General features: G+C 40.0%; 2 protein-coding genes across 10 annotated transcripts in view; one reads left to right on the top strand and one right to left on the bottom strand.

The window, feature by feature from the left end:
• The window catches only part of LOC124134384 (calcium-dependent secretion activator 1-like), a 119,592-nt gene that overhangs the window by 58,573 nt on the left and 36,183 nt on the right, over nucleotides 1-24,836 (top strand). For all 9 annotated transcript variants that reach the window (XM_046499165.2, XM_046499189.2, XM_046499196.2 and 6 more), the window contains exons 5-15: nucleotides 3,582-3,703; nucleotides 5,118-5,229; nucleotides 6,892-7,028; nucleotides 8,163-8,229; nucleotides 8,667-8,775; nucleotides 9,875-10,069; nucleotides 11,464-11,600; nucleotides 19,416-19,603; nucleotides 20,551-20,652; nucleotides 21,428-21,491; nucleotides 23,775-23,898. In XM_046499165.2, the coding sequence (XP_046355121.1) occupies nucleotides 3,582-3,703; nucleotides 5,118-5,229; nucleotides 6,892-7,028; nucleotides 8,163-8,229; nucleotides 8,667-8,775; nucleotides 9,875-10,069; nucleotides 11,464-11,600; nucleotides 19,416-19,603; nucleotides 20,551-20,652; nucleotides 21,428-21,491; nucleotides 23,775-23,898 (1,357 nt within the window). The remainder of the gene's footprint in view (nucleotides 1-3,581; nucleotides 3,704-5,117; nucleotides 5,230-6,891; nucleotides 7,029-8,162; nucleotides 8,230-8,666; nucleotides 8,776-9,874; nucleotides 10,070-11,463; nucleotides 11,601-19,415; nucleotides 19,604-20,550; nucleotides 20,653-21,427; nucleotides 21,492-23,774; nucleotides 23,899-24,836) is intronic.
• On the bottom strand, nucleotides 16,472-18,316 carry LOC125380995. The gene is made up of 3 exons (XM_048396841.1): nucleotides 18,150-18,316; nucleotides 17,173-17,240; nucleotides 16,472-16,781 (listed from the first exon to the last, which is right to left on the bottom strand). The coding sequence occupies exons 1-3, from the start codon at nucleotides 18,314-18,316 to the stop codon at nucleotides 16,630-16,632; spliced, it is 387 nt and encodes a 128-aa protein (XP_048252798.1). The 3' UTR covers nucleotides 16,472-16,629.

The raw sequence follows: 24,836 nt of genomic DNA on the forward strand, positions 1-24,836 counted from the left end.
TACACACCACACTGTACACATAGCAGCATACACACCACACAGTACACATAGCATACACACCACACTGTACACATAGCAGCATACACACCACACAGTACACATAGCAGCATACACACCACACAGTACACATAGCATACACACCACACTGTACACATAGCAGCATACACACCACACAGTACACATAGCATACACACCACACTGTACACATAGCAGCATACACACCACACAGTACACATAGCAGCATACACACCACACAGTACACATAGCAGCATACACACCACATTGTACACATAGCAGCATACACACCACACTGTACACATAGCAGCATACACACCACACAGTACACATAGCAGCATACACACCACACAGTACACATAGCAGCATACACACCACACAGTACACATAGCAGCATACACACCACACTGTACACATAGCAGCATACACACCACACAGTACACATAGCATACACACCACACTGTACACATAGCATACACACCACATAGTACACACCACACAGTACACATTGCAGCATGTACACCACATTGTACACATAGCAGCATACACACCACACTGTACACATAGCATACACACCACACTGTACACATAGCAGCATACACACAACACTGTACACATAGCAGCATACACACCACATTGTACACATAGCATACACACAACACTGTACACATAGCATACACGCCACACTGTACACATAGCAGCATACACACAACACTGTACACATAGCAGCATACACACCACATTGTACACATAGCATACACACCACACTGTACACATAGCAGCATACACACCACACTGTACACATAGCAGCATATGCACCACACCGTATACATAGCAGCATATGCACCACACAGTACCAAGGCATACACACCACACTGTACACATAGCATACACACCACACTGTACACATAGCAGCATACACACCACACTGTACACATAGCAGCATACACACCACACTGTACACATAGCATACACACCACACTGTACACATAGCAGCATACACACCACACTGTACACATAGCAGCATACACACCACACAGTACACATAGCATACACACCACACTGTACACATAGCATACACACCACACAGTACACATAGCATACACACCACACTGTACACATAGCAGCATAAACGCCACACTGTACACATAGCAGCCTACACACCACACTGTACACATAGCAGCATACACACCACACAGTACACATAGCAGCATACACACCACACTGTACACATAGCATACACACCACACTGTACACATAGCATACACACCACACTGTACACATAGCAGCATACACACCACACTGTACACATAGCAGCATACACACCACACACCACACACCACACATAGCAGCATACACACCATACATCACACATAGCAGCATATGCACCACACAGTACACATAGCATACACACCACACTGTACACATAGCATACACACCACACTGTACACATAGCACCATGCACACCACACAGTACACATAGCATACACACCACACTGTACACATAGCAGCATACACACCACACTGTACACATAGCAGCATACACACCACACTGTACACATAGCAGCATACACACCACACTGTACACATAGCAGCATACGCACCACACTGTACACATAGCAGCATACACACCACACAGTTCACATAGCATACACGCCACACAGTACACATAGCATACACACCACACTGTACACATAGCAGCATACACACCACACAGTTCACATAGCATACACACCACACAGTACACATAGCATACGCACCACACTGTACACATAGCAGCATACACACCACACAGTTCACATAGCATACACGCCACACAGTACACATAGGAGCATACACACCACACAGTACACATAGCATACACACCACACTGTACACATAGCACCACACACAGTACACACAACACAGCACACAGTACACATAGCATACACATAGCATACACACCACACAGTACACATAGCGGCATACACACCACACAGTACACATAGCAGCATACACACCACACAGTACACATAGCAGCATACACACCACACAGTACACATAGCAGCATACACACCACACAGTACACATAGCAGCATACACACCACACAGTACACATAGCATACACACCACACTGTACACATAGCATACACACCACATAGTACACACCACACAGTACACATTGCAGCATGTACACCACATTGTACACATAGCAGCATACACACCACACTGTACACATAGCATACACACCACACTGTACACATAGCAGCATACACACAACACTGTACACATAGCAGCATACACACCACATTGTACACATAGCATACACACCACACTGTACACATAGCATACACACCACACTGTACACATAGCAGCATACACACAACACTGTACACATAGCAGCATACACACCACACTGTACACATAGCATACACACCACACTGTACACATAGCAGCATACACGCACCACACAGTATACATAGCAGCATATGCACCACATTGTACACATAGCATACACGCCACACAGTACACATAGCAGCATACACACCACACAGTACACATAGCATACACACCACACTGTACACATAGCACCACACACAGTACACACAACACAGTACACATAGCATACACATAGCATACACACCACACAGTACACATAGCAGCATACACACCACACTGTACACATAGCAGCATACACACCACACAGTACACATAGCAGCATACACACCACACAGTACACATAGCAGCATACACACCACACTGTACACATAGCAGCACACACAGTACACAGTACACATAGCAGCATACATACCACACTGTACACATAGCAGCATACACACCACGCTGTACACATAGCAGCATACACACCACACTGTACACATAGCAGCATACACACCACACTGTACACATAGCAGCATACACACCACACAGTACACATAGCAGCATACACACCACACAGTACACATAGCACCATACACACCACACAGTACACATAGCAGCATACACACCATACAGTACACATAGCAGCATACACACCACACAGTACACAGTACACACCACACAGTACACATAGCAGGATACACACCACACAGTACACCACACAGTACACACCACACACTATACAGTACACATAGCAGCATACACACCACACATTACACCACACAGTACACATAGCAGCATACACACCACACAGTACACACCACACAGCACACAGTACACATAGTTGTATACATCAAAGAGTACACATCACAGTACAGGTTGACTGAACACACCACAAAGTACACAAGGATGTACAAATCCATCCACCCAATGTATACAAATGTGGAGTAGAATTATTTGTAACGAAGCTATTTACAGATTTCAGTAATAATCAAAACCTTCAGGGTTGATATGGGAAGGGAAGTAACTCTTGCCATAAAATGAAACTCCCAAGAAATGATTCTTTTTTGTCAGTTTCACCCTACTGAGATCAAATAAAAGTTTCTTTCATTTCAAATATCAATATGTCATATAAAAAAAATACGTTCTCACAATTATAGAAACAACTGTTTGAGGATATCTTTAGAGTGTGTATTTGTGTCTGACAGGTGCACGTGAGCGAGGTGAAGGGTCTGAAGTCCCTGGCCCCTAACAAGATTGTATACTGCACGATGGAGGTGGAGGGAGGGGAAAAACTCCAGACTGACCAGGCCGAGGCATCTAAACCATGGTATGTCAGCAACACATACACTGTACTCATGACTTCAACAGACCGCCTCCGTGGTCTAGTGGTAGAGTGTCCACCCAGAGAGCGGAAGGTCCGGGGGGTTCGATCCCCGGCCGCGTCATACCAAAAGACGTTAAAAGATGGTACTTGTTGTTACCCTGTCTGGCGCTCGGCATTAAGGGGCTAAAACAAGGACTGGTCGGCTCGGAGTCAGTATACTGTGTCTGAGTGGGGTATTCATGATAAACTGCTGCATGGTATCTGAGTGGGCTAGCACTATAAATCGGCATCAGTCCGGACTAGTACAAGCAGCCACACACACACACGTGCATGCACATCGCTATATAAGTGCAATAATCTTGGACGCGACGTTAAACCCAATTTCACCTCACCTATGACATCAACATTACTTTTGGAAAACGTTTAAATTTTTGTATCAGAAGAGCTTGTTGCAAGATGTTGTTGTGTTTTATTATTTATTTTTCATCCTAATAGAAGATAATTTGTTGATTAAATGAAAGAGATGTTTTATAAATGTTTCAATCTACCCTTGTAAAAGAATCAAAACAAACCGAAAATTGGTAGAAAACAGCTGTTAGATTGAATGTCAGGGGGGAATGTAGTAATCAGTATGTCCCTCCGTCCATCCGTCCATTGAATATTTCCAGATGAAACTTGCTATACAGATCAGTTTATTGATGAACTGGTGCCTTTTGATGATTTGGGATACTGAAAAATACTGAACAGCATTATATTTTTCTCCACTGAACTGAACGTGCACAATGGCAATGAACCAAATGTGGGGTATAAGTAGCAAAACTACATTTCCGAGTTGCACCAGAATGTGGGATATGTCGGCTCCAGATGAATCTTGTTCTAACTAACACTCCAGTCTTAACTGAAATTTGCATACAATTGATTGAAATGTGATATTTATTCTCAAATATGAAACCAGATATTCAAGCCTTTTTAGATAGTGTATATGTCCCATGAAATGTAAAATTCATGCAAAATTACTGCGAATTAAGTAATGCGATATGTATCATATCGTGAACAAATTATCGCAATATGTATCATATCGGGAGATAGTCGTATGATGACCTCTGTAGTGTTTGATATTTATATGAGACCAGATATTTAGAAAGTTTCAAGCCTTTTTAAATAGTGTTTATGTCCCATGAAATATAAAATTCATGCAAAATAACTGCAAATTAAGTAACGCGATATGTATCATATTGTGAACAAAGTATCGCAAGATCATATCGGGAGATAGTTGTATGGTGACATCCGTAGTGTTTGAGTATGTGTTATGATCATGTATTAGAACTCTTTTGCAGCATGAATGTTTCAGGGTAGAATAGATCTCCATTACCCCGTGAAGCATAGGCTATTACTTCTGCTACCCTGTCTGTTTCAGCTGGGACACACAGGGGGACTTCACCACTACACACCCACTGCCAGTTGTGAAGGTGAAGTTGTACACAGAGAGCTCCGGCATGCTCAGCCTGGAGGACAAGGAGCTGGGCAAAGTGAGGACTCCATTACATTGCACCTTCCCACACAGGAGTCCTGGGCCCACTTGCACAAATTGATCTTAGCACTTAGACTATCGTAAGCCTATGTTAAAGAATGGGAGTTACGATCAACTTAGCACTAAGACTATCGTAAGCCTATGTTAAAGAATGGGAGTTAAGATCAACTTAGCGCTAAGACTATCGTAAGACTATGTTAAAGAATGGGAGTTACGATCAACTTAGCGCTAAGACTATCGTAAGACTATGTTAAAGAATGGGAGTTACGATCAACTTAGCGCTAAGACTATCGTAAGACTATGTTAAAGAATGGGAGTTATGATCAACTTAGCGTTAAGACTATCATAAGCCTATGTTAAAGAATGGGAGTTACGATCAACTTAGCGCTGAGACTATCGTAAGCCTATGTTAAAGAATGGGAGTTACAAACATCTTAGCGTTAGGTTCGCTTTGTGCAAGTGGACCCAGGTCCCCATCATACTGTTGGGCATCCATCTGAATCAGGTGATCAGACTCAGCGCCTTGGTTTATTTCATGTCATGGTATCCCTATGGGTGGGACGTTGCTGATAATATCAATCACTGGTTTAATAGTCCAGACATTTACAGGCCGCTGTCATTTAGCTGAAAAATTGCTGAGTATGGCATTGAACAACAATCGAACATGATCAACAACAGCATTCTCATGACTACTTCACCAACAAGAGCCAAAGCTGTGATTACCAAGAGAGTTGTTGATTGACATGAACTTAAAGTGTCTACGATTATATTGTCTTTTAGTGTGGGTGTTGCAGTCTTTTTTAGAAATTATCATTCTATTTCTACATGTACAATTCCAAAGGTATTTCAGGTTATTTCTAATTGTCATTTTACTAAATGAATAGGGTGGTCAGACTCTGTGCCCAGGTTGATCATTGTATCCCAAAGGGTAGGACGTTGTTCATGATAGCCATCACTAGTCTGATTGGTCCAGACATTTACATGCCACCATCATGTAGCTGGAATATTGCAGAGTATGGCATTGTACAACTTGGATTCCCCACATGGGTACAGTGTGTGAAGCCCATTTCTGGTGTCACCTGCCATGATATTGCTGAAATATTTCTAAATGTGTCGTAAAGCCAAACTCACTCACTCACTCACTCACTCACTCATTTTCACTATCAAAAGCAGCCTGTTTTAGACATTATTATTCTATTTCTGCATGTACGATTATAAAAGTATGTGAGGTATGTATTGTTACCATCCAGGTGATACCGTATTCGACGTAATAAGCACCGCGATATTTGCTGATATATTGGCTAGTAAACAATCCTAATTAGCACCCTGTGTACATGCACACTCGTGTGTTATATTCACCCTTAATTATGGGCAATTAAATTCTGGAAAAATATATCTGTCGTACATAAACATTTCAGGCTGTCACCATAAACCACGAAATTTATCTTTCAACTCTGTTTTTTTTCACCAAAATAATATTCTAATAGGAGCCCCCTATTTCTAATTTTGAGAGCGCCCTGGGCGCTTATTACGTGAATTTGGTATCTTATGCACATTTCAGGCTATTTTCAGCCTCGCCTGACATGAATTAGTGACCAGAAACAATGCAAAGGACCCGAAATTTTGATGTCGTTTCATCTGAGATGTTCATACTTTGTAGGTAGTGATTCGACCAACAGCCAATAGTAGTCGCATGGCGGAAACCTACAAGATGACAACGGCCAAGAATTTCCCTGACAACTTGACAATAAAAATAGCTGTACGCATGGATAAACCTCAAAACATGAAACACTGCGGGTGGGTTTTACCTCATTTTCCTGCCCAAGCCATGTGGAACATGTTTTAACTTTTTGATTAATTGAATTCCTTAATGAAACACCATGGGGCTTCCCCAGGACCCCAAGCTTGACCTCAGAGGTGTGATGTAGGGGATTGGATGGCAGTGCCAGATGGCGAAGAACAGAACATGGCCCTTGCAGCACCTTGGAAGAACAATTTAGCTGGATATTGTTATTGTACTTTGACAGTTTTTGTTTTAACTCTGTGCCCTCTTACCTTTATAACATGCAGTGTTAGTTCTTGTTGCCCAAAACAAGGGGCACTACCCATGATAAAATCAGGGTAATTTACAAAAACAGGTGGGGGCCATTTGGGATGGACCTTGTTTTGTAACATGACCTTTTCTCAATGCTTGTGTCCAGAGTATGCAGACCGGCAAGTAGAGCAGGATGTTTCTGTTGCAAGTGCTTGTTATAGTTGATATGAGATTCTTTTGAATTAGAAACCATACAACAAACCGACACCTGTATCTGATAATTCTTGTGACACTCTAGAATGAACACTGAACATGTCTCAAGTCAGTGCTCCAACATTGGCAACTTCAGTGCTCAAAATGAAGCATGAAAGTCAACAGATGCTTGTCATCGCCCTTATGTAAGAACATAGGAGGTAAAGACCTAGGGGTCTAAAAGGGGACGAAGAAATATCCGGTAATCGTTTAAGACCATTTACTGTCAGTTTCTTACTTCACTGTCATACAGGTAAGGCAAGGCAAGGCACAATGTCAACAGCACGTAGTTACATAAAAAAGTACGAATTTGGTGCTATGATTGTTGAACCGGCAACGAAATCGTAGACAAACAAAATTACACCCCATCACATGTACACAGCATTGGCAATAGGTGAATAGCCTTACTATTCTTATTATTATTGAATAGCATTCATTCAATTACTTTATGACAGGGTCCATAGATTTTAATACAAGTAGGACCCCCTTACATTCAAAGCCTGTTCTTGTTTGGTGTATAGAGCTTTTCAAGCCTTATCACCATCACATACTGACTGGTGTAAATCCAGATTCATCCACTCTCACTCTCTTCTTTGATGGAATAACATTTTTACATATTTAGTTTGTTTCACTATTTCTTTCAGTTATTTGTACGGCCTAGGGAAGACGGTTTGGAAGAAGTGGAAGAGGCGATATTACGTCCTTGTTCAAGTAAGTCACTGAATGCAGTACAAAGGGAGATAACTGTCATACACTGATGTTGGCCTACTTAGCAAGGCTATTACACAATATGGACTGAGATGCTCTCTAACACATACATGAGAAACCTTATGAGAGCACTTAACTTTCCCTTTATGACATAACCCCAACAAGATCCTGTTTAGAATTGCTCTTCAGCAACCAATGCTTGTCAAAAGGGGTGACTGTTTGTCGTATGCAACTATACTTGTTGTAAGCGTCGACTGACGGGATCGGGTGGTCAGGCTCGCTGACTTGGTTGATTCATGTCATTGTATTCCAATTGTGTAGATCGATGCTCATGATGATAATCACTGGATTGTTTGTTTCAGTCTCCATTATCATTCAGCTGGAATATTGCTGATTGCAGCATTAAACAACAAACAAACTTTGCTTTCCTGTGGTTGTAGGTGTCCCAGTACACATTTGCCATGTGCAGCTACCGGGAGAAGAAGCCCGACCCAACAGAAATGATGCAACTGGATGGCTTCACTGTCGACTACTGTGAACCTCTGCCAGGTGTGTACAGCATTCATCAATACCTTCGTGTATAACTGAATACCATAGTTACAAGAAAAAATGCAGCTGTGTAGAGTGGGGTGGATATTACTAATGCAGATAATAAGTTTTGATGCCCACAAAATGCACAAACAGTCTCTTTGACTTATTACTATTACTAGGGTATATTTAAGTGAACCACTGATAGATCATGAGACCAAAATGTAGGTACAGCTGATTGCTATTTCTGGGTCATTTTCCGTGTTATTGACCCACGTAAAATACCTAGCTAAACGGGAAATATACCGTATTCGACATAATAAGCACCCCGCTCTAATAAGAGCCCACGGCGATATATTTGCTCATATATTTGCAAGTGAACAATCCCAATAAGCGTCCCTTCCGATTGATAAATGTACACAAGACTTATTTATTCGTGCATGATACGTTTGTTATATGCACCCTTAATTATGAGCAATTAAATTCTGGAAAAATATATCTGTCGTATATAAACATTTCAAGCTGTCAGCATAAACCACGAAATTTACAATCTTTCATCTCTGTTGTGTATCACCAAAATAATATTCTAATAAGAGCCCCCTATTTCTAATTTTGAGAGCACCCTGGGCGCTTATTATGTCGAATACGGTACTTAAAATTATAAGTTAGATCTCATGATCTTTAATGGCAAAATTTTCATCTTCATTGACATCTTGACCAAGTTTATAAATTGTTATCGCCAAAATGACGATTGGAGGGTTACAGTTTCTTGCCCGGTGTGGGTCATCGTGCTCCATTACCATGGAGCGTTTGTTGCTCATGCAAGCAGACCCAGCTGTGTCTGACCTAGAGTTTATTTACAGACCGCTAGGATAAACCTGGAATATTGATGACTGTGACTAAAAACAACATCTGATCATTCCCTGATTGTACAACTGTTTCCAGAATTTGGATTTAATAAATGGAAATAGGAATATAAAATTATTCTGCAATTACCTCAACTCTTTAGTGCAGTATTTTGTTCCTCTACCCTGTCACTGCTTCTGAGAAGCTGACTGGGTGCAAGATAGTGTTTCATGTTTTAAGTGACATACCTTACTGCATCTTACTACATCTGCAGAGCTGGAGGGCGGCAAGTGTTTCTTCAACCTGGTGAAGGAGGGAGACAATGTGATGTTTGCCACGGACGATGAGTCTGAGAGAACGTTGTGGGTGCAGGCGATCTACAGAGCCACTGGACAAACCCACAAACCAACGCCTCCCGTTGTCCAGACAAACAAGATAAGCAACACGCAGATCTCCAGAATGCAAGGAGGTACCACTGTCCACAACAGCCTAGACTTTGTCATATAGCTGCAATATAGCATTAAACAACAAACAGTGAAACACACCTAAGAAATAGACCCCTTCAGGATTCTGGGTTGGAAAAGGTTCCCAGCAAATTGGGCCCCATTCCACAAAGCAATCTTGGCGCTAAAGTGACCATAACTGATATACTTTAACATAAGCTTACAATAGTTGTTGCACATCGCTTTGTGGAACAGGGCCAGGTTCTGAATGGAATTATTGGATCAGTAGGTCAGGTTCATAGATTTGGTTGATAGGGTAGCATTGTCCGCAAGCGAGGAGTCGTTGCTCATAGTATCAATCACTTGATTGTCTGGATTTACATACCTCAGTCAAATGACTGGAATATTGCTTTAGATAACAAACAAAAAAACCTAAGAAATAGATTTAGACTTGCTCAAGCCTCAGAAATGTTACTGATCTTTTGCTGGGGCTATTTCACTCTTAACACTGGGATAGCTCTGTTGTGATACTGTTCTAATAGTTCACCACTCTTGCAGTAGTTTTGTGATATTATAAAGTACCTTATCCTTTCATTGATGTACATTTCCTAGCTTTGTTTGACATGGTGGCTGCCATTTCCTGGGTTTGAGGTAGCTCTAATAATAATCAGGTATAGAAATAAGACCAGGTGGGGTGAGGTGAAATGGGGTTTATCTTCGTGTTCAAGATTATTGCACTTAAATAGCGATGTGCATTCATGTGTATTTGTCTGCCACACTTATGCCCATTTTATGGTGCTAGCCCACTGATATACCATGCTGCAGTTTAACATGAATACCCCACTCCGACACAGTATACTGACTCCAAGCTAACCAGTCCTTGTTTTAACCCCTTAATGCCAAACGCCAGGCAAGTAACAACAAGTACCATCTTTTAACTTCTTTTGGTATGACGCGTTATTATCTTTTCATGGATAAATTGCAATGCAGAAATTTACAAAATTGGAAATATAGAGCTTCTGATAACCCCCATTTTGGGTGTGTTTCTCTCCTGAAGGAAATCTTGATACCTTAGAATAATCTACAAGGCAAAGACCCTGCAAATATGATCAAATATGTTGCTGCTTTCAACAGATATCTCAATGTGTGAAGCCCATTTCTGGTGTCCCCCGCCGTGATATTGCTGGAATATTGCTAAAAGCGGCGTAAAATCATACTCACTCACTCACTCAACAGATATCTTAGCGCTACGTCTTTATGCAAGGTTCCCTGATGTCATTCTGTTTTTTATAGTGTGTCATTTCGAAAATTTAAATGACCAACTTAAGTGATCTCTTACAGTTCTGATGGCTGCTTGATTTCTAGAAGTCCTCAAGCCCAAGCATTACATACTGATGTTCACACCCCTTTGTGGTTTCAGATGCGGACCGGGCTCGGAAACACGGTCTGGATGAGTTTGTACAGGCCAACCCCTGCATATTTGAACACCATGACCTCTTCAAGACACTGCAGACCCTGACACTAGACTACCGACTCAACGATGCATACACCTGTCTGGTGAGCTGGATGCTTCCCTACTTTATTAAGTGTTTCTCTTTTCAGAAATAGTTTCACAAATTATGTCTGCAGTGTGATCACCTGGCCCCGGGATCATGAAACTAACTTAAGACCATATTTTGTCTTAACTCTTAAGATTTAGACTTAAGACCAAATTTTGTCTTAAATCGGGGATCACAAAGCTCAATCTATGAGAATATCTTAAGTCTAAGACAAAATTTTATCTTAAGTCCTAAGACTGAACCTGAGTAGACTTAAGACAAAATTTGTAGCAAGAAAGATGGCGGAGGTTGTTCGCCTCATGCGTCGCCTAAGGGCTAAAAAGGACAAAATAACAATTCATCGGACATTTCGAGACCGATTCAACCCTCTTGATCTGTACAACGACGAAGAGCTCTTTGGGAGATATAGATTTCGTCGTTCTACCATTTTTTTCATCGTTGGTTTAATCGGTGATGAACTGGCACACCCCACTCAGCGTTCCCACAGTCTCCCACCTATTATTCAAGTTTTGATATTCCTTCAGTTTGTTGCCACTGGGGCTTTTCACTTATTAGTTGCTCAGTCGTTCTGTATCAGCAAAGCAACAGCCGGCAGCTGTCGTCAAGCTTCATCGCTTTCCTGACAGGCCAGAGATCACATGACGGGAAACTTGCCTTCCATGCTATTGCCGGTAAGTAATACACCCAAAATTGACATTTGAGCATTAATATAACACTCTGAATAAACACATACACGATAAGGATACATACCGTGTGTTCCCGAGTCTCCAGAGGCAGCCATTTTTATCTAAAATTAGAACGCTTCACTGGTGCCACCTATAAATTACTTTACTGTATTCAGGGGCGGTTGGGTAGCCTAGTGGTTAAAGCGTTCACTCGTCACGTGGAAGACCCGGGTTCGATTCCCGACATGGGTACAATGTGTGAAGCCCATTTCTGGTGTCCCCTGCCGTGATATTGCTGGAATATTGCTAAAAGCGGCGTAAAACCATACTCACTCACTCACTCACTCACTCACTCACTCACTCACTCACTCACACTTTACCGTATTCGTGCTAAAAGTGATGAAACTACATTGCTCTGCTTCAGTTCCACAAGCATGCTCAGATCGCTGCTAATATTTAATGAATTACCGTATTCGACGTAATAAGCGCCCCGCTCTAATAAGCGCCCATGGCGATATTTGCTAATATGTTGGCTAGTAAGCAATCCCAATTAGCACCCCTTCCAATTGATCAATCTACACAAGACTTATATATTCGCGTATAATACACACTCATGTGTTATATTCACCCTTAATTATGGGGAATGTAATTCTGGAAAAATATATCTGTCGTACATAAACATTTCAGGCTGTCAGCATAAACCGCGAAATTTAGCATTCAACGCTGGTTTTTTTACCAAAATAATATTCTAATAAGAGCCCCCTATTCCTAATTTTGAGAGCGCCCTGGGCGCTTATTACGTCGAATACAGTACTTTCTTTAGGATTTCCAAATGTGCTTGGCCATGTTGACGGCACACAGATTAAAATCCAAATGACAAAGGTCAATGAGGCTGACTTTGTCAACAGAAAGGGATTTCATTCTCTGAATGTTCAGGTAATTGAAATAACAAATGATGTTTGTTTTCAAAAATGATTTTTCATAAATTGAAAAATTTCCATCAACATTGAATTCATACCCCTCCTGTAAATATATGTATGAATGATACTACAGTACAGGTCAGATTATAGCATTTATGATAACTGAATAAAAAACAAGGTGTATGTTCACAATGACAAATAATTTATTAATACACAAATAAGCTTTCGAATGGATGTGTATGTAATTTTAGCATCTGCAATATTAATTTGACAATACCCAAAACATATGTTTTGGTAAATTTGATACAAAATCCGCACCTGTTAATGGGTGTATATACACGTACAGGCTGAGATTTCATTAAACAAATACAATATCCCAGAATTTGCTTATGCTTCAGACTGTTGAAAAATATGTTGCCTGACACAAAATAAATGTTGAAGGATGTTTTAAAACTGACAACCAAGATGATTTTCCATTCTCCCACCAGTCATTCGTATCATTCATAAGAGATCTTGTCATTCTAGGTAGTGCAAGATTGATTTCAATACCTTTTACATGGGGCAATCATAAATAGTGACAAAATACATGTTGCATGTTGGTCGATGAAGTGTGAGTCGGATATTGGACATTTTACAGAGCTATTTTGGATTTACAAATCCACACCAATCTCACATAAATGCATTTCATTCAAGAGTGCACTCCCTTGATGTATTCAATAACAGTTGTATTTTATGTGAGCTTCTTTCACTCCAAATCATCGCTTCTGAAATCCTGTAAAGTTTCACTAAAAGACTTTACATAAATTTCATAAACCAGGATATGATGTTGATGTTGATCTCAAATAATGTTATGTCTCAAGGGCACATATCATGATTTATGATCAATAGCGGAATAGTGAAATTTAACAAATCCTTGACATACAGTAAACAATACCGGTACCCCTGCAAATTTGAATGTAAATATGTTTCCAATAGACATTTTGCAAACAGTAATACATGTGGTCAATGATATTACTCACATGATAAACCTCTACATACATATATCCAACTTTACAAGATATTCTGTGACCCAAGATGAATTCTTTATCCATATCCTTAGAAAATCAATAAAGGTTTCCCTGAAATGTCAACCATACTAAAAGGATTTCTATGAATATAAGCATCTATATTCAGTGTTGACTCAAGTCCAAAACATCCAAAAAGACAAAGGCTAATTACTATTACCATGAACATATATGATAACTACATAACCAAGTTTCTTGTCAAATTCATTTCATATTTAGAAATTGTAGGTATAATTGGGCTGTTATCATAGTTGTCCTTTCTGAACTAAAGTTTAAAAACATATCAAAACATTTTGCGCATATATATTTCAGGTGTTCATGATGGATTCCTGCTGGGTGACTCTGGATACCCCTGTAGACGATACCTGATGACTCCCTACCCCAACACTGGCAACATCAGACACAGAGACAGATGCAATTATTCTCTCTGCAGAACACGTGTTCTGATTGAACAAACTTTTGGTATTTTAAAGAGACGCTTTCCCTGTCTATCTTTGGGACTGAGAACCAATCCAACCAGAGCATGTAAATATGTTGTTTCCTGTGCAATTTTACATAATATAGGAATTTTGAAACAGGAAATAGTAATTAATCATGCAGATGATTGACAGTTCAGGGTCCAGATCAGCAACAGCAGCAGTGTCCGAGAAATGATGGCTTTGGCATCAGAGACCACATTGCCCAGAGCTACTTCAGTTAGAAAACAACAACAACCTAAATCAGTCTACCAGGTGGGCGAAGTAGAGGCAATTTAAGGATAACAACTTCTTCATTTACTGTAAAGAATACTTATTGTTGATGGAGGATTAACAGTAACAACAATTGCATATGTCAGAGAGATTAACATGAGTAGTTTAAACAACGACAACAGGAGAATAATACTGTAAGATCAAGATGGCCAGAGAACACATGAAGAGTTGTTATCCATAAATTGTCTCTTCTTTGTCAACTTCTAAGTAATGTGTATGAAACAATTTAACAGGTGGGCACTAATTATGAAAGATGGCATGACATTAAGGGCACATTATTCAATAAAAAATGGGTCAATTTGATATAGACACACCTATGTGACTTAAATCGACAGAGTAATCACTAAACTCCAAACAGGACACACCAACCTAAATAACCACCTAAAAAAATTTAAAAAACACACTACAGGTAACTGCCCACACTGCAAACCACGCAGAACACGCACTCATCCACTGCACACACTACCTAACACATCAAACCGCATTACAAACCACCCTCAATCTAAACAAGGCTCTAACTCTAGAAGCAATACTAAACCCACAAAATAAACTAGAAAACTTCAAGGCCTTAGGCGTATTCTTAATAAAAACGGAACTAATAAAACGCATCTAAAAACACAATAACCTACCAAATCAAAATCACATAAACAAACAAACATCCACCATACCCAGCTCCCTTAGTTCTCCTCCCCAATCCCATCGGCATCTATTCCAAATCTCAAAATTCCCAAATTCTATATAAGCAACCCCTAAACCCCCCTCTTGGGTTGCACAGACCACTTTCAGAAAAACATTAAATGGCCTGACCGGGCCCGTGTGCGAAATACGCATCAGTCGGAAAGCGCACGTTAAATCTCCAAAGTAAGTAAGTAAGTAAGTACACATGATGTAACATATAATTAGTTCAGTGAAATATTCAACTGAATGTGAGTTAACATACAGGCTCCATACAAGCAGATGGTTGAAATATTTCCCACGTAGGATATTTCTATAATTCATTAAGATATACATATATACATGTATTTGGACCCTGTACTGTCAACTCTGTGGAGAGAGAGAGAGAGGTAAAATTCACAATGAGAAGAATAAGTTGAAGTATCTTTGAATTAGGCTTTAAAAAAAAATAGTCTTGGTTCTCAGGCACCGCCCACATCATCATAAAGTTTGTTGCATGTTTCGTTTTTATTTCCATTTTTAAAAAAAATGAAAAAATCCTTAAATATTTCAAGTCCAACGGTAGTCAAATACTGTATTCCAGTATTTTACTCATAAAGGAATACATTTATATAGGGAGGCCCTTTCCAAGGTTGATTTTACACAATTGCTTATTGATTACACAACTGTTTATTGGTTACATACTAGTTTGAACACCCAAGCCCCCCCCACCCCCCCAAAAAAGACACTGCCCGCCCGCACTATATTTTCAAAAACCATTGCCTGAGAACCAATTATCATACCTCTAGCATAACTGTGTGACATGGTTTATTGTGACAATGTCATGTCATGATTCACCTTCTTACAAGGTGATATTTGACCTATATATAAGCATGACATTTTGTTTTAGCCATCAATATGTTTTCAATTAATTGCATGGAGAGACAAAACATCTTATGGTCATGTAAGTTCAGTTTAACCTTCAGCATCTATGCCCCCTTCAATACCACATAGATTTGGTCTTCCCTCCATATTGTCCAGCACCAACTGCTCTGGCAGGGTAGTCGAGGCTGGACGAGGACCGCCACCTGTTGGGGGTCGCACTGCAGAGCTCCTCTTCGCCTTTGCTAATAATGTTGAAAAAATATTTCCATCAAAACAAACAGTTTCAGATTCTAGGAATAAACTGTCTTCCAAATGTCTTAAGGATACTTTGTTAACTTGTTAATGAGATATAGAATAATTTATTCTAAAAAGCTGATGAAATCAGACAATTTCCTGATGACAGTTGTTTCTGTATTAAAATCAATGAAGATAACATTGTCCAATATTAATGGTTATTGGTGAAGTATTACAGTCATAAATCCTAACATAACTGTTAAAAAAGTCAGATACTTATTATGTCACAAATGAGTTTTTCATGATCTGTAAGCTCTGGTTGGATGGTCAGTAGGTTGGACTGACATATAGATCTAGTATATGGGATGTAGTTGTGTGTAAAATTGATTATTTGATTACCTTTCTGCATAATATACTGATACTTCTTTTTCACTTTCCCAATCGACCGATTTCCGGAAGTGCCTCTTCTGTAAGAATAATCCAATATTGAAAATGACAAATAATCATAACAATGGAGGATACTGAAGTCATTGTTCAAGCTAAATATTACATTTCACTGCATAAAACTTTTCACTGATTATTACTTTATAAATGTAATTGTGATCTTAACATGCTCAAGATTAATAACTTGGAGAAAAGGTGTATTCAACAGCATTCAGAAGAACCAAGTAGCCAATTTACCTGTCAAACCATCATCTCTAATTATGATAAGTATTAATTTTCAAAATAAGAGGGTGAATGTTGCTAGCCATTGTTTGATGTCAATAACACAAAAATAAACATGAAAACTGATCGCAATATGTGTTTGCATTATTTTTTCAAATGATGATGGCCTTGCCTCATCTGTAAATACAGACTGTAACAAGCGTAGTGATATCGCCTCCTGGTTTGTGCTTCTGTCATGCTTTGTTGTCAATTTCATTTATTTCACTTTTTTCATATCCATGTCAGTAAACTAATGTTGGCTCACATGTAAATAATTACGGTATGTCTTGTTTATGCCTTCATGTTAGGTGTTAAATAATGTGCCTTTTCCTGATTATCATGGATTATGTGATATGATTATTCAAGCTTTATTCGTAGCTTTGGCTATGTGTAACAGTTTAGCCAATTTTCATATGCTATTGTCAAGCACGGCGGAAGCTTGGCGAGAGAGAGAGAGAGATAAAGCAAGGACATAAGGTAGTTCCACTGCTGTACACCCGTATGCATCAGCTGTAAAACGACATAGCTTTGCATAATAGATGACTGCAAATATCGTTTCGACGACCATAAGAACAGTATATATCTTTACAAGGGTAGGATGTGGATACAAATTTTGCAAGCAAAGATAACTTTCGATCTGTAAATTTGCAGTAACTCAGTGTTTTACTCACGAGTTTAGGATGCTAGAAATCTCTTCCCAAAGCTTGATCTTCCGCTGTCCGGTCCGCTGACATCCGTCCAGCTTTCCAAACAGAATGCCCTCCCTATTTGAAACCTCTTCCACCAACAGCACCTCTTCTTCCTTAGTCCAATTAACCTTTCGTGTCTTGTCATCCATGGTTGACAGCTACCGCAGACGACATGTCACACGCGACACGCGACACGCGACAGCTGTGTTTACAAACAACACGAATTTCTCATCTCCCTTCACTGAAGAGTTCCAATGATTACCGTATTACGGTTTAACGTGCGCGCGTCCCTATGGCAAAGGTCTTAGACTTAGACTTAGCTAAGATTTTGCTAAGACCGTTTCCACATCCAGTCTTACACCGAATCTTAGCTAAGCAAAATCTTAAAAACTTAAGACAAAATTTGTGCTTAGCAAAATTTGAGCTAAGACCACTTTCATGATCCCGGGCCCTGGCTTGGCACAGAAAGTAATATGAGATGTGTTAAGGAAGATTGAACAGAGATTGGATATGCTTCCTGGATTTGATACCAGTTGGGGAAAGGAATGGCCCTTACTTTTCTGCGCTACCTGATCAGCAACATAGCATATCTGGCAGTCAAATGGACTGCTTATCACTATACAGCACTATGGCGTCGGGGGGGGCGCGGTGGGTAGCCCAGCGGTTGATGCATTCACTCTTCACGCCAAAGACTTGGGTTTAATTCCCCACATGGGTACAATGTGTGAAGCCCATTTCTGGTGTCCCCCACTGTGGTATTACTGGAATACTGCGAAAAGCAACATAAAACCACACACACTCACACTCACACTCACTCACACACACTCACACACTCACTCACTGTTGTCTGCATAGAAGGCGGTGTTGTCAGATACAAATACAACCATTTTAACCTTTTCCAAGTCATCATCTGACCTATGTTCATCGGGTCGTAACAGACCACTTAGTTAAAACTGCAGTCATGTTAATCTTTTCCAAGTGCTCCCACTGATGTTGGAATACAAGCAAAGAGCATCTCAATATATGCAATGTTTATCTCAATGCAGTTAAAACCTTTTAGCCTGGAAACCGGCTTACCAGACGACTACCACCTACTTCTCAAAATACGCAAGTTACAGTACTCTGTCCCCATTGTTTGTTAATCCAGATATCCATCATAAAAGGAACGGTCCAGCTCAACAAGATTGCACTACATCTAAACAATGCTAAATACATTTCCTCATCCCAAGAAACCATTTGTTGTTGCAGGGATGGTTCAGTCCGGGGCAGCTGTTCTGTCTGGATGAGTACTGTGCCCGGTATGGGGTTCGGGGTTGTCACCGACACTTGTGTTACCTTAGCGACCTGCTGGAGAGAGCGGAGAAGGGCATCCTCATCGACCCGACCCTCATCCACTACAGCTTTGCTTTCTGCGCAAGTCATGTTCATGGGAACAGGTTAGTGCAACCAGGTTGTGATTAGTTCAGGGCCCTGTTCCACAAAGCGATCGTAGCACTACGAGTGTCGTTAGCCTATGTTAAGGTATGGGAGTAACGATCGTCTTAGAGCTACGATCGCTTTGTGGAACGGGGACCTGATCTGTATCTAGGTTGTTTTGTTTTTTTCAGGGCCCCGTTCCACAAAGCGATCGTAGCCCTACGACAGTCATAAGTCTATTTTAAGGTATGGGAGTTACGATCGTCTTAGAGCTACAATCGCTTTGTGGAACGGGGCCCTGGACTGTAAAGTATCACTGTTATATCTGTTATGCTGTAATATGTTTTTCAAACGTATTGCAATATTGTGTCTATGTTCTGGTAAATTAGCTTAAAAAATTTATCAAGTTTTGTGATTATTTGTATCATTCAGCCTGACATGACATCACAATATTTATTTAGTATGTAGAAAATAGCATATATGATCATTGTCAATCGCTTTCAAACACTCCCAATATATCACAATACGAATTGCAATGCAGTTACCTGTATCTTTTTGCCACTTCTCGCAAACAAACACTGCTAGGTGGAGAGATTCCAGAATATGGTAGTATTGTTCAGCAATAATGTCAAGGTTGTCTTTGCCTTACTCTTGATGTATTCTTGGTGTCTGGCTCTGCTGTGAAGTAACTGTACATTATATTCATGGAGGCAGAATGAACCTATCTGGCATGGATAGCCCAGTTGTTTAAGGTGCTGCAGTTATGTACATAGTTGCATCTCTTGGGCACGCAAGAAGCCTATGATTGTGATTATCTGTGCTCGTGGGTTTCACCAAAGTGGTAAACATCATAAACTCCAATCATTTGGGCCTTTCCTCCCACTTTAAGCCAACATGCATGATATAACTGGAATGCTGTTAAAAGCGGCATGAAACCCAACTCACCGACTCTCACTCACTTTTCCAGGCCGGACGGGATAGGCACCGTTCTTCAGCGGGAGAAGGCAAAGTTTGATGAAATCAAGGAGCGACTACGAATTCTTTTAGAGAACCAGATCACCCACTTCAGGTATTTGAGTTTCCAAATGTAATAGCAGAATAATATATGTGATATTATTTTCATTTATTGTCCCCCGCCGCGCGAAAGTGTGAAGCGGAGGATATAGTATTCACGACCATCCGTACGTCCGAACGTCCGTACGTACGTCCCACCTGTTTGTTGCCGCGATATATCAAGAACTAAACTGTGGATTGTCTTCATATTTGGAACTATGGTGTATATACAGACTCCGCAGACACCAGTCGGTTTTGGTGACCTTGACCCCATTTTCAAGGTCACAGCAGGCAAATCTGCTTTTGGAGTTGGAAAACGGTGTTGCCGCGATATCTCAAGAACTAATCGCTGGATTGTCTTCACATTTGGTACTATGGTGTATATACAGGCGGGGGTCATTTCGTCACTTTGTGACAAATACTTGTTAACATTTTTAACAACAGCAGTACAAATTTGGGTACCTTAGCCCATGGTCATTGTCTGCGGGTGCAAGTTAAAACCATCACCAAATGGACCATCCAATTTGGTCATAATGTCCCATTTGTCTGGTCAAAACAGACCACTGTTAGTTTATATGGACCAGGAAAATATTGGCTGTTCTGTTTTGGCGCTGTTCCATTTTAGCTACTATCATCTGTCATCCAGTATAACCGACAGAATAATGCAATGAATGCTCTTGATACACACATACACAGAAACATAGTCACTTTGGGTGATGGTAAATTTGTTTTATTTTATTTATTTTTTGTCACAATGTTTTTCAGTGCAGACATAATACATCTTCTTCCAGATACTGTTTCCCCTTCGGCCGACCTGAGGGAGCACTGAAAGCTACACTGTCGCTACTGGAAAGGGTAAATATTGACATTTTAGTTAGACCAGGCCTTTGTGAGGTGACGATGTGGTGGTAGAGTAGCAGGATAGTAGTAGTAGTAGTAGTAGTAGTAGTAGTAGTAGTAGTGGTAGTGGTAGTGGTAGTAGTAGTGGTGGTAGAGTAGTAGTAGTAGTAGTGGTGACGATGTGGTGGTAGAGTAGCAGGATAGTAGTAGTAGTAGTAGTGGTAGTAGTAGAGTAGTAGTAGTAGTAGTGGTGGTAGAGTAGTAGTAGTAGTAGTGGTAGTGGTGACGATGTGGTGGTAGAGTAGCAGGATAGTAATAGTAGTAGTGGTAGTAGTAGTAGTAGTAGTAGTAGTAGTAGTGGTGGTAGAGTAGTAGTAGTGGTAGTGGTGACGATGTGGTGGTAGAGTAGCAGGATAGTAGTAGTGGTAGTGGTGACGATGTGGTGGTAGAGTAGTAGTAGTAGTAGTAGTAGTAGTAGTGGTGGTAGAGTAGTAGTAGTAGTAGTGGTAGTGGTGACGATGTGGTGGTAGAGTAGCAGGATAGTAGTAGTGGTAGTAGTAGTGGTAGTGGTGACGATGTGGTGGTAGAGTAGTAGTAGTAGTAGTAGTAGTAGTAGTAGTAGTAGTAACAGTAATAGGTTTTATATAAATATTGAGTAGTTATGGAAGTAGTAGCATAGAAAGTAGTTTCGAGTTTTAATAGTATTTGTGTAACTACAAGCAACATTACCAGGGGTTGAAGGCACAGTATTCCTATAGTTTCTGCAATGGTATTTGAATCTGAGGACCACATAAGTCTATGCTAGTGTTATGACAAGGATGCCTTGACGTTCATGCTAATTATGAACACAGAGGAGTATACAGTAGGTAACAAGGTTGAAGGGGATACATTGAACTATAAGTTGCAATGTAACAGCAGGGATATATTGGGATGTCTGTTGCTAGGTAACTAGTGTGCATGATAATGCAAGAATATTGCTGTAATAGCTGGAATATTTTGGGATATCTGTTGCTAGGTAACTAATGTGTTTGTGAGACAATTCTATTAACAGGGATATAATTGAATATTTGTTGCTTGGTAACTTGTGTGCATGAAAATTGTATTACTGTATTAACAGTGAGATATAGGGATATCTGTTGCTAGGTAACTAGTGTGCATGAAAAATGTGTTACTCTAACAACAGATATATATTGGGGTATTTGATGGTAGGTTACTTGAATGCCTGACATTTCTATCTATATTGTATATACTGCTGGGTAACAACTATCTATGACAATCCTATCAACTAACACAGCAGGGATATATTTGCATTTTGCTCAAAGGTAACGCTATGTCCATGACATTTTTTTTATATAGCATTTTATATACTGGGGTAACTGGTGTCCATGACATTCCTATATTTGTATATATTGCCTAAATATATACTGGGGTAACTAGTGTGCATGACATTCCTATATTATTGTATCGCCTACATATATATACTGGGGTAACTGGTGTGCATGACATTCCTATATTTGTATATATCGCCTAAATATATACTTGGGTTACTAGTGTGCATGACATTCCTATATTTGTATATATCGCCTAAATATATACTTGGGTTACTAGTGTGCATGACATTCCAATATTATTGTATGGCCTACATATATATACTGGGGTAACTGGTGTGCATGACATTCCTATATTCTTTCATAGCCTGTAAATATACTGGGGTAACAAGTGTCCTTGACATTCCTATCTTTTTATATAGCCCATATATATACTGGGGTAACAAGTGACCATGACATTTCTATATTTTTATATAGCCTATATATATATACTGGGGTAACAAGTGACCTTGACATTCCTATATTCCTATATATACTGGGGTAACAAGTGTCAGTGGCATTCCTACATAGCCTATATATACTGGGGTAACAAGTGTCCATGACATTCCTATATATACTGGGGTAACTAGTGTCAGTGATATTCCTATATAGCCTATATATACTGTGGTAACTAGTGTAAGTGACATTCCTATATTCCTATATATACTTGGGTAACAATTAAGTGTCAGTGACATTCCTACATTCCTATATTCCTATATTGCCTCTATATACTGGGGTAACTAGTGTCCATGCAGTGTTACCGGCTACCACCCATCTACCCCTTACATCTGACCACTCACATTTGACCCTAGAAAAGAGACCCCACCCAAGGCCCCACCAACCTCACCCTTAGACCTTCACACCGACGCCCTTCCGGTAGTGAGGTAGGCAAGAACTTTGGACTGACCTGATGTTAAAGTTCCTATTCCAGGTGTTAATGAAGGATATTGTAACCCCTGTTTCCCCTGAGGAGGTTCGCCAGGTCATCAAGAAGTGTCTGGAGAATGCTGCACTCGTCAACTACACCAGAATCTCAGAATATGCAAAGATTGAGGGTAAGAGACTCCATGATGAGCTGCAGTGATGCTGTTATGAAGCTCTGCAGGCCTCTCTTCTTTCCTAACATAGAACTTTTCAAGTCTTTGATAGGCATATAGAATTTGGAAGAACATGAATACATGACACTTTTTTTATGGATAACAACTTCTTGTCTTCTTTGTAATGATGTTTAAGGGCTACATCTTGTCCCTTCATCTGGTGAATACTGAGTAAGCGTATTGAGTTGATATATATTTAGGAAATAAACGACAAGTATGAGTTGTTTATCATACAATAAAACACTGCAGGGAGAATAAACCATGAGGGGTGCAGCCTCAAGTTGTTTATTCTCCCTGCAGTGGTTTTTTTCCAGATAAACAATGACCACAACTCGTATATTTCTTGTGTGAGATATCAACATTATGTACAGCCTCTTTAAGGATGATGATAAAATGTACCATCTTTTAAAATAATTAACTAAATTTTAATAATGATGACTCCCTCAATGGAATCTGACCTCGGCAATGTCAGACAAGTCCAATTTATGCACAGGTGGGTATTTCCCGCATATTGTCATAATCCTCACGTTAATTACCTGTACCTTTTCTCCCAATACTAATACCAATACCAGTACATATATACATGCTAATATGTTTAAACAGGGTAGGATTAATGTTCGGGAGAGAAGTCAATCAATGCAATGAAGGTGTAGTGATGCGGTTGGGTGTGATAAAGTTGTTGTTATCCATAGGAGAAGTGTCATGTATTTATATAACATTTCATATTAATCTAACATAGTACACTTACCCCAGTTAACAGCAGGACATTTATTCCAGTCTGTAGAGGGTGACTGTTAATCAAACTACCATATTCTCTAGTGTATAATGTGCATCACCTATGCAGTGATCTTGTATGCAGTGTGCAGTCAAATTGTCTCTGTGTTAAGTTTTGGTTG

Source organism: Haliotis rufescens, unplaced genomic scaffold (assembly GCF_023055435.1).
Source record: "Haliotis rufescens isolate VD_foot unplaced genomic scaffold, xgHalRufe1.0.p SCAF_16, whole genome shotgun sequence".
Lineage (NCBI taxonomy): Eukaryota > Metazoa > Mollusca > Gastropoda > Lepetellida > Haliotidae > Haliotis > Haliotis rufescens.